Source organism: Bombina bombina, chromosome 8 (assembly GCF_027579735.1).
Source record: "Bombina bombina isolate aBomBom1 chromosome 8, aBomBom1.pri, whole genome shotgun sequence".
Classification (NCBI taxonomy): domain Eukaryota; kingdom Metazoa; phylum Chordata; class Amphibia; order Anura; family Bombinatoridae; genus Bombina; species Bombina bombina.
Window position 1 is genome coordinate 82088390 of NC_069506.1, and position 12215 is coordinate 82100604.

At 38.0% G+C, this 12215-nt stretch overlaps 1 protein-coding gene across 3 annotated transcripts in view; it reads left to right on the plus strand.

Moving 5' to 3' along the window:
- VPS13D (vacuolar protein sorting 13 homolog D) overlaps positions 1–12215 on the plus strand; it is a 1255097-nt gene that overhangs the window by 130292 nt on the left and 1112590 nt on the right. For all 3 annotated transcript variants that reach the window (XM_053690423.1, XM_053690422.1, XM_053690424.1), the window contains exons 22-23: positions 107–197; positions 2028–2154. In XM_053690423.1, the coding sequence (XP_053546398.1) occupies positions 107–197; positions 2028–2154 (218 nt within the window). The remainder of the gene's footprint in view (positions 1–106; positions 198–2027; positions 2155–12215) is intronic.

A 12215-nucleotide genomic window follows, 5' to 3' on the forward strand; every position in this document is an offset into this window, starting at 1 on the left:
AATATATTTTTGTTTCCCTGCCGCTTGCTCTTCCGCGGCTTCTCTCCTTTAGAAAACAAGAGTATTATTCATAGTGTTTTTAATTTGGTATTGTTTTTATTTGAAGGTGCATTCTCTTTCCTTGGTGCTAAAAAAGACTACAAGTGAACTGGCTAAAGCTAGTGTATCAAAGCTTACGTCACACCTTGAAATGATTGGTGAGTATGAGTACACAATGTAATTCATTCATATTATATGGAATGTGGAATTAAATGGACATTCCATTGTAAAAATATGTTGTTGTTTTTTAAGGAATGTTCTAGTGTCGATATAAACTTCTCTAGAGCATTTATTTTTAAACTATTTAATTTCCCCTACAAATGGATTAAAGGGACATTCCAGACAAAATTGGAATGCATACAGGGGCATTTATGTTTCAGATAGAAGAAGCATCTTTGAAATATACACGTATTAACAAAAAAAGCTTCTAGTAAAAACTATTGCTGTTTCAAGATGCTCATGCACCAGCATTTTAAACACAGTACGTAGCAAAGAGCCTAATGGGTTTGTATCATCTGGTAATGACTCACTTTACATAATTCCTGACATGATACATGCCCCAGCTGTATATTTAATTTGCTGGTGCACTGAGAATATCCAGCTATGCTTCACATGCACGTGCAGAGAAAAATGTTAACGCTAGAACAGTTATAACTATATTTTTGCCATTAGATGTCATGTATTCTATTCAAATATCTAAGTGCATTTCAGTTTTGCCCAGAATGTCCCTTTATTATCGGTTATTTGTAGAGCGCCAACAGATTCTAGAGCGCTAATTTAATCACATAGTTAAAGTTGTACTCCTTAAACGTTCCCTTTTTGTTCCAGATTAGGATACAGGAGTTGATTAGAGCATACACACGTATGCCTGTTTCTCATTTGCTTAACATCTGTATTTTCATCTGGAATAGCACAGGAGCCGCACTTTTACTCACCCCTTTTATGGATTAAGCTCCCAGTAAATAAAATGAATATTTTCAAGTTGGAATTTGTAAAGTAGAATTTTCTAAAGTAGTAAAATCATGTAGGTATCCTAGATTGTCTAGCAGATAATAGCCCAAACTTCCTTCCACTTTTTCAAAGAGTTACCTGGAATGCAATAGGATCTTAATAGAGGGCATAGGCTGTGATCTGATTTTTGTTGTGTAATAAATAAACCTGTCAAATAAAAATCCACTAATGAATAGTATTGATATTTTAAACTAAAAATCCCTTTAACTACTGCATGTTTGTAATTGTGCACAATGAACAATAGAGTATTCCGAAAGTGTATTTTAGTAGAGATGTGAATTCTTCCAGGATTTTATAAAGCTTAAAGTGATGGTAAACCTAACATGTTTTAAAATCAGGTCCAGAATCTAAGCAATATTTTAGATGGACTTTAATTGATCACTCCTAATGAAGATGCTCTGTAACTGTCTTTTTAATCTATCTGTGCCATTCTAATATCCGCGCTCCGGCCAACTCAAAACTCATTTTTTTTGCGAGCTAACTGTTTGAACTGTTCTCCAGTCCGTTCACAAAACAATGAAAGCTGCACTCTCTTGTAGAAAAGTGAAAAAACAATGCAATAAAAATAAGAGAGTAGAGCTTTTATTGTTTTGTGAATCTATTATGGAAATGATGGGAGGCTCTGACAACTAGCAACCAGTGGTATGTGGATTTTGTGGAACTCAGCATAAAAGTGAGTGCTGGCCTCACAAAAAAAGAGTTTTGAACTGGGCAGCTGGAGAGTGGGGTATTAGAATGACTAGATTAAAAAGTAAGTTACAGTGCATCCTAATTTAGACTTGATCAATTAAAGTCGCTTCAAAATATTGCTTAGATTCCGGACAAGATTTTAAAACGTAAAGTTTAACATCACTTTAATGTTAAACCGTGGCATATTTTCTTCTATCAGATTTTTTTGTGTGTCCCCTAACCTTTCAATGGCTGGCTTTATTTTAAACTTTAAATGACGGTTATGGTTATCTTTGTTCATATTACAGAGGGAGACTTAGCATTACAAGGAAGTATCGGCAGCCTTGCTCTAAGTGATCTTACCCTTCATGGAGAACTTTACAGAGAGCGTTTCACTACCAGTGGTGAAGAAGCACTCATTTTTGACATTTTCAAGTAAGATTATTTTGCTTTCTGTTTACTTCCCATTTCCCAGCTTTTCACAACCAACCATACTCTAACATTTAAACCTCTAAGTATCTGCCTGTTTCTAAGCCACTACAGACAGCCTATTATCACATGCTTTTTTATTAGCTTTTCACAACAAGACACTGCTAATTCATGTGGGCCATATAGATAACATTGTGCTCATGCCCGTGGAGTTGTGCAGAACACAGCACTAATAAGCTAACATGCAAGTCAATAGATGATAAATAAATAGCCATGTGATAAGGAGGCTGTCAGGGCTTAGATACAAGGTAATCACAGAGGTTAAAAGTGTATTGGTATAACAGTGTTCGTTATGCAAAACTGGGGAATGGGTAATAAAGGGATTATCTACCTTTTTAAAAGTAACAATGTTAAAGTTGACTCTCCCTTTAAATATTTAAAGGGACATGAAACACAATTTTGTTCTTTCATGATTCAGACCATACAAAGCTAGCTATGTGAGCACATCGGCTGAGATAATGACAAGAGGCATATATGTGCAGCCATAAATCAACAGCTAGCTCCCAGTACAGCCTTGCTGTTCCTGAGTTTACCGAGGTATGCTTTTCAATAAAGGGTACCAATAGAACAAAGCAAATTATATAATAAAAGTAAATTGGAAAGTTGTTTAAAATTGCATGCTCTATCTGAATCATCAGAGAGAGAGAAAAAATTATGCTTACCTTTATAAATTATTTTCTTTCCTGGCATTGAGAGAACACAAATCCATTCAATTGCTAATGGGGATTCAACTCCTGGCCACCAGGTGGAGGCAAATAACACACCGGCAAAGCTTTAAAGGGCCAGTAAACCTAGGAAATAATGTTATATAATTCTGCACATAGTGCAGAATTATATAACATTAGCTTAGCTCCAGATTTCTAAAGTGAATAGTTAAATAGATATCACACAAAGAAAACAGAACGCCGCTCCTGGCTCTACTGAGCGGGTCTGTTTTATTCTGCTAAGTGCATCACGGGCACGCTGTCTATTCACAGCGCGCCCGATCGCGCTATTAAAATCAATGTAGCTCGCTCCTGCTCTAGTCTGGTAGCGGAAGCGAGCTACACTGATTTTAATAGCGTGATCGGGCTGGCTGTGATTAGACAGTGTGCCCAGATGCGCTTAGGAGAATAAAACAGACCTGCTCAGTAGAGCTAAGAGCGGTGTTCTGTTTTCGTTGCGTGATATCTTTTTAACTATTCACTTTTGAAATCTGGAGCTACGCTAATTTTATATAATTCTGCACTATGTGCAGAATTATATAACATTATTCCCTAGGTTTACTGGCCCTTTAAGTATCCTTCCACTTCCAACAATCCCCAGTCATTCAGCCAAGGAAAAATGGAAAGAGAAGAGGACCCAAAGGGTATAGAGGTGCCTGAGGTTTAGAAAACCGCAAACGCCGTCATAAAACATAAGGGCGGGTCGTGGACTCTCCATGCCAGGAAAGAATAGAATTTATCATGTAAGCATAACTTTTGTTTTCTTTCCAATGGCATGGAGAGTCCACAAATCCATTCAATTACTAGTGGGAACCAATACCCAAGATATAGGACACAGAATGGAAGGGAGGGACAAACAAGACAGGCTGACCTAAACAGAAGGCACTACCTCTTGAAGAACTTTCCTCCCAAGGAAGCCTCAGCTGAGGCAAAAAAACAAAAAAAAAAACCATTGAATCTGCAAAACAAATTTGTAAAAGGTATGCAACAAGAACCAAGTGTCCGCCTTGCAGATCCATTCCATAAAGGCATTGTTATTAAAAGTCCAAAAAGGAAGAGACAGCCCTAGAGAAACAGATGTAATTGAGGCTGAAGTCCAGTTGACTCATAAGCCAACCGAAAAACCCTTTCCAACCGAAAGGAAAGAGAAGAAGAATAGAAGAAGAGGCCTTCTGATCCTTCCGTTTACCATAAAAAACAACTAAAAAGGCAGTAGGTATACAAAATCCCTAGTTGCCTGCAGATAGAACTACAGAGCACGCACACCATCTAGGTTGAGCCAACAATCCTTCTGAGAAGAATGATTAGGACAAAACAAAGGAATAACAACTTCTAGTTAATATTGTGGTCCGAAACCACCCTCGGAAGGGTTTTAATTTAGTACAAAGGACCGCCTCATCCTCCTGAACTAAAAATGAAAGAAAGCCACACTGAAGAACCTAAAGCTCAGATACTCCATGAGTAGAGGAAAGGCAAAAGGTAACAAAACTTTCAAAGATAATACCAACAGTGTGAGTAGGTTCAGACAGAACCAGAAGATCAAGACTAATGCTCCATGGAGGAGCAAAAGTCCTAAACACAGGCTTGAATCTGATCAAGGCCTGAACAAAGGATAGAACGTCTGGCAAGACTTCTAGGCGATTATGCAAAAGAATCCACAGGGCCGAGATCCGACCCTACAGAGAACTGACTGACAAGACTTTCTCCAGACCCTCCTGAAGAAAATGCAGAATGTAGGGAACTCTCAATTACAAATCTTGTAAGATACTGCATTATAAGCCTTAGTCCACTGAAAGCCCTCATCTGGACAAGACTAAATGTTCAGTCTCCAAGCAGACAGTTTAAGAGAAACTAGGATAGGATGAAGGGAACCAGAAGAAAAACGGTCTTTTCTCAGAGCCAACTTTTAAGATGGAAAGGACGACATCTTCACTCAGCCTGCAAACTAAAATCTGTGAGACAAAGCTAGAGCAATAGACCACCGAAGCCTGCTCCTATTCTATACAGGTTATCAATTGGTGAAAAAGATAGATGAGACCAAAGTCCCATGGAAACGCTTAAAGTGTTAATCAGAGCCATTGTGGATCCTTTGATCCAGATCCAATACTTGATATACTACCTGAAGAACGACCCCTTTCTATGGATGAAAAATCTGTCTACTCATGACCCCCTTCCCAGATGACCCCCTGGGAAGCAGATTACAGGAAACAAATATGAGCTCTTGTCCACTGTAGAAAGCGAAAGACCTCCCTCATCACTAAGGAATACTGTGTTCCTCCCTAATTATTATTATTATTTTTAGCATTTATTTATAAAGCGCCAGCAGATTACGCAGCGCTATACAAAGAATAAAAACATTACAGGGATACAGTAATACACAAACAAGTACAGTAGGGGTAAATAACAGTTGTAGGTGCAATAATTGAGTTATACAAAAGAAGAGGAATGCCATGCCCTTGAGCACAATCATTAGTAGTTCACTTTAAATACAAAGTGGCCTACAGGTAGAGAGGCTCTCAAGCTTACAATCTAAAGGAGAGGGAATGGACACAGAAGGTGAGGGAGAAAGTGAAATAAGTCTGATATAAGGCAGGGTAAACTGAGAGTGAATGATGATATAGGGAAACAAAGTGTATGGTGACTTAGCAAAAGAGCTTTAGAAAAGTGTAAAAGAAAGTGGTAAAATGTCAGTACAAAGGCTATGAGTCTGAAGTGGTTTCTTTATCCTTGATTATTAGTGACAGCTGCACATAATTACTGTTAGAAGGTGTGTATATATTAAGGTAAACACTAGGGTGGTTTGGTGGTGGGAAGGGACTGGAGAATATGCCACTGAAGAATGTTATCCAATTTAGAATTGAAAAATCAGACTAAGCTCACTTGAAGCCAAGCTATCAGAGTAGAGAAAATCGCTCTCAACGTCAAAATAATTAAAGGAGGTGCAGAGCCCATCTGAGACTAAACTTCCTGTGCTTTCTAGGAACTCCAGACTGCTAAAGTCATACCCCCATGGGGTCTTGGACTCTTATCTCACATGATGAATCTCAATGACTCTCCACTGAGTCACTAGAGAGATTACCCCTAGCCCGAAAGGCTAAACATTATAAACGCAATCTCCCAAGAAGGTCTCAGGAAGATGTGTCTTGGACCAAAGGCCCTGAGAGACTCACCACAATATAAAAACCCACGTTCGGATGTAAAAACTATCCTACTGAAATAGATCCAAGTGATCATCGTTCCATTTTCTAAATATGTAAAACTGTACATGTCTCAGATGGACAAGGAAAAAGATATACATTCCATCCACAGAGCCGCTGAGGGACAGACAGAGGACTGATAAGAATGACAGTTGGTAAAAAGATTCTTTTCTCTAGCTTATGTAATGAAAATATGATAGTAGATAGAGACTGGATCAGCCTGGTATCTGATACCAAGGAAATATTATCCAGGAGAGTGTCATTGTACACCCAGAATCAAACCTGGAACCTCCAGGCTTGGGCCAGTTGCCTAGATACTTGAATCACTGAGGGGCTCTGCCCACCAACATCTCTGAGATCTGGACACTATCAGAAGAGCTCTTGGAACCTTCCTAATATTACTAGAGGAAGATTTAGTCCAAAAAGTCAATCTGTAGGATTGAAAGTTCATACGAGGCCAGACCTTCATGCTGAATAGTTCTCAGAAAAAGGCTAGAGAGATAGTTGAATCTTCTTTTGGTCTTAATTTCCAGGGCTGAAAATAGCTTATGCTTTCCCTCAACAGGGAATGTCACGGATATTCGAAATATTTCTACATTAATACATAGAAATAAATATATTATTGTCTAAAAACACTAAGAAAATGAATATGAAACATAAAAAATACATGACATAGACATTAGAACATCTCTCTCAGTATGAGGAATAAAAAATAGCATTCCTATAAGGAAAATATAGAAAATAAAATATATTAGAGTCCTAAAATTCTAAGACAAGAAGTATGATACCGAAGATCATACTACCTGTCACAGACCTTAGGGTAAAAATTCCCTTAGTAAAGAGAGACAAATATAAAACCCTATATATATATATATATATATATATAGGGTGAACCTGTTTTGCATATCTTATCCAGAATCCTTTGCGGCATTGCAATTAATGTATTCAGAGGACATATTTGTAGTTCCTATTTTATATATATTTTATATATATATATATATATATATATATATATATATATATATATATATATATAAAATAGGAACTACAAATATGTCCTCTGAATACATTAATTGCAATGCCGCAAAGGATTCTGGATAAGATATGCAAAACAGGTTCACGTGACTCACTGTTACTTCAAGTCTTCTGATAGGCAGACTTCCCTTATTGCCATAGATTGTTGTATACACAGCTTTTAAACTTAGCTAGGGTTAGTACAGAGATTCTGATCCATCCCAGAGATAACATACAGAGTTCCTATAAGGTATTAGGAAAAACAATATCATGTAAAAAATATATTGCATGATTCAAGTAGATGTAATAACTGCAATCACCACAAAATGTCGCCAAACATCAAGTAACTGAAAAAGTATGTTAAAACCATAAGAATTAATTGTAACCCCTTTCACACCATATACTCCCATAGGTGTAGTAGAACATGAAATGTAGATTACGCACATAGTGATATCCCCCTGTCACTAATAACAAAACTATACCACATAGCATCAGAATAAATAAAACCCATAAAAGAAATTTTGAAACAGAAATCCTAGATATGAAGTAAATTACATTGCAGAAAATGTGATACTTAAAACACATAAGCTATGCACACAAAGGAAGGGAAGCATCTCAACCCCATATAAACATACCCCCAAATGACTGGCAGACGTAAGCCGACAAGTAGAGAGGACAAAACCTCTGTATTAGACAAAGAAATACTGAATCCGGCTAAGCTGAAGTCTTTATAACCTCACTGATGCCGGATATAAAGAAGAACATATAAAATAGTAATGCTATTTTGAGCAGTTCTCTTACTGGTATTATCGCACTGGAGTGTATTTAGGAGAAAAAAAAACCTTTGAGGCCCATTTAGCAAGCTCTGAATGGAGCTTGAGGGCCCGTGTTTCTGGCGTGTCTTCAGACTCGCCAGAAACAGCAGTTATGAAGCAGCGGTCTAAAGACCACTGCTTCATAACCCTGTCCGCCTGCTCTCATGAGGCGGACAGAGATTGCCACAATTCAACCCAATCGAGTACGATCGGGTTGATTGACACCCTCCTGCTGGCGGCCGATTGGCCTAGAGTCTGCAGGGGGGGACGTTGTACCAGCTCACAAGAGCTGCTGGTGCAATGCTGAATACGGAGAGCGTATTTCTCTCCGCATTCAGCGATGTCTGTTGGACCTGATCCGTACTGTTGGATCAGGTCCAACAGACATCTGATAAATAGGCCTCATAGGCTTTCTACAGGAATAGTGCGGCAAGAATATAAAAAAAACACTAGAAACAGCATTATAGTGGCATTAGACACACTGTCCAAGGCGGGAAGCGCAGACCTGAAGTGCGCACCGCCAACCGGCAGCCATATTTTAACCTGCTGCGTCACTTAGCTGCAAAGGTGGTCTTTATCACTGATGCTGCAGCTCTATAGCAGTTCTTCTACACCATTAAAGTTCACTCACAATAAGTAGAGAGTAAGAAGCAGCGTTCTGGTCCTGCGACACCGCAGCGCTTCAATCTCTCAGTAGGGAGAAATAAAGAAGTTATACCCCCTAAAATACTTTAGCCGGTAATATGCACCTGCATAATAAATAGGAAGGAAAATGCCGGGCTCTCCAGACCAGAGCTGACCCCGCACAAAGGCGCGCTGCAGCCAACAGACATGATTTGTAAAAATGTTCCCTATTTTGAACAGAGAAAAAATGCTGTGCCTTAATCAATCAGAACCTCCAGGAAGCGCTCAGACACAGTACCCGATGCGGCACTAGTTACCAGGAACCCTGCAGTGGCCTTCACGTAGTGAGTCACACCCCTCCGATGCGTCGTGATGACGTCAAGCTTTCACCCGACTGGTGCGAGGACAGGAGCGTTCCACCTGCGCTCCAAATTCAAACAGCAAACGTGGTAGTCAGCGCACCCAGGTAGGCAAAAAGAATACAGTAAAATTGTAATTTGATCCAAATCCTTTATTGTAATGTTCCAAATCACATTACAAGTGTATAGGCAAAAGAAGTGATACGGCTGGCAGCTCAGGTCAGGAAAAACATGAAAAAGGTCAGACGCGTTTCCTAGTGCATAAAGCACATTAACTTCATTAGCGCCTCAGTGACCATAGTGTGTACCCATAATCCCAGGCATTATATTCACAGGAAAACTCCTCCTATTTAATTGCCTAACCTATTGTGAGTTAGCAACACATTAAATGTATTGGAAAAATGGGTGCACACTAGGGGGATATGTATGAAATGTCACGCAAAAAAATAAAGTCCTAAAATAATAATATAACAAAAATACATATTCTAATAATATACTAGCAATAATCACTTAAATATTTGTTAAGTAAGGACTATTTTCATGCGTGTAATTATAAACAATAAACAATCAAACATGAAAGCTTTCTGGTATTTTTGAAAGCAGATTGTCATGAAGATTTAAAGGGACAGTAATTGAAAAGATTTTTTTGTTTTATAAAATTAATAATGATGAACAAATAATGTATGACCAAATCTGGCTTACTATTGATCCACATATAATTTAACATCCCACTCTGAATTAAGACCAATTGGCATTTGAGTATCCAAATGGAATATCCAAAAAACCTCTCTTTTACTGAGAGTTATCCCTCTATTACCCCCCCTGGGGTGTCTGGGGATCAATTGGATAGCCTGGAATGTCAAGAGAGAAGTATCAGAGTTATGACATTTTTTGAAATGCAAAGATATTGGGGTAGTAGACTCAGGGTCCTCTATAGAGCGTAGGTGTTCAAGGAAGCGGTCTTTAAAAGCTCGTGTAGTTTGACCTACGTACTGCCTCAAACATCCCCTGCATGTCAAAAGGTAAATGACGTAACAAGAGTTACAGGTCATATGTACCCGGATCTGAAAACTCCTGTGGTTAGCAGAGGATGCAAAACTCGCTCCAAAACAAGCATAGGAACAAGATTTGCACTTCCTGCTACCACATTTGAAGAACCCCGGCTTAATTGAAAGCCAATTTTTTGTGTGTGGTACCCTTGGCAACATAGAGGGAGAAAGGAGATTCCCTAAGGTTGGTGCTTTACGCGACACAAAACATGTGCCATCCTGTAGAATACCTTTAAGACTCTCATCAGTATCTAAAATAGGGAGTGCTTTTCGTACTATGTCACAGATTTGCCCAAATTCAACACTATATGTAGTGATGAATTTGAGTTTCTTGGATCTACTTATTTTGGTAGATTTATCAGACTGAAAGAAAACTTCTCTATCAGACTGATCAACTTCTTGCTTGGTCCGTTCTAAAAGATCCTTAGAATAACCTCTCTAAATAAGTCTAGCTGTTAATTCTGCAGAATGTTTCAAATAGCTCTGTGAGTTGCTACAATTGCGTTTAACCCTGATATATTGGGACTTGGGTATGGAATGTTTTTTGTTTGAGGGGGAGTTCTATCTCCAGAGGCGTGGGACGGCTATAGTGTTGAATTTGGGCAAATCTGTGACATAGTACGAAAAGCACTCCCTATTTTAGATACTGATGAGAGTCTTAAAGGTATTCTAAAGGATGGCACGTGTTTTGTGTCGCGTAAAGCACCAACCTTAGGGAATCTCCTTTCTCCCTCTATGTTGCCAAGGGTACCACACACAAAAAATTGGCTTTCAATTAAGCCGGGGTTCTTCAAATATGGTAGCAGGAGGTGCAAATCTTGTTCCTATGCTTGTTTTGGAGCAAGTTTTGCATCCTCTGCTAACCACAGGAGTTTTCAGATCCGGGTACATATGACCTGTAACTCTTGTTACGTCATTTACCTTTTGACATACAGGGGATGTTTGAGGCAGTACGTAGGTCAAACTACACAAGCTTTGAAAGACCGCTTCCTTGAACACCTACGCTCTATAGAGGACCCTGAGTCTACTACCCCAATATCTTTGCATTTCAAAAAATGTCATAACTCTGATACTTCTCTCTTGACATTCCAGGCTATCCAATTGATCCCCAGACACCCCAGGGGGGGTAATAGAGGGATAACTCTCAGTAAAAGAGAGGTTTTTTGGATATTCCATTTGGATACTCAAATGCCAATTGGCCTTAATTCAGAGTGGGATGTTAAATTATATGTGGATCAATAGTAAGCCAGATTTGGTCATACATTATGTGTTCATCATTATTAATTTTATAAAACAAAAAAATCTTTTCAATTACTGTCCCTTTAAATCTTCATGACAATCTGCTTTCAAAAATACCAGAAAACTTTCATGTTTGATTGTTTATTGTTTATAATTACACGCATGCAAATAGTCCTTAATTAACAAATATTTAAGTGATTATTGCTAGTATATTATTAGAATATGTATTTTTGTTATATTATTATTTTAGGACTTCAGCTTTTTGCGTGACATTTCATACATATCCTTTTAAATATAAGTATATAAAGAGCAGCGCCAGGTATTTTTTTTTTTTTTTTTTTTCCCCAAAGCTCCCTCACAGGTAATTTTCCCTATAATTACCGTAAATTAATACACAATAACAAAAATCAATAGTAGTTTGGGAGCGCTAGAAGCTAAATGAGAAAGTCTGGAGACTGATAAACAATTTATCAAAAAAATATATTTATTAAAACAATATAAAACATGTATATAACTTTTAGAATAGATTGTGGGACGTCTCCCTTTGTAGTTTAAGAACAAGTAAAATTTACTGCATAAAAAGAGCACTTTGGTATATTTCTCTAAAAGATTCCACCTAGGTTTTTCATTTTCACCTTAAATCATTTATCTTTGTTTTCCACCTTAATTCTGATACTGAGTGGCCGCAAGAGATTTCTCAGATATTATATCGGTTTCCACTTTTATACTGTTACTTTGTATCAGATGGAAACAATTTACATATCATAGTCCAATATATTGTTGTTTTATACAGTTTAAGTTGTTAACTTTTTGTAGCAATGTCTTTTGGTGTATAATATATATACAAAGTTGTCTGTACTCAGTAAAAATTGATATTTTTTGGTAGGGCTTACCGGCTCTTCTGACACGTCTGTGTCTGATGGTATCTCGGTCTCTCTTACCGGTTTTTTCTTTGTGTCTCTCCTCCCTGTTTGATGTAGGTATCTCCGATGTCGAGAATGAAAAC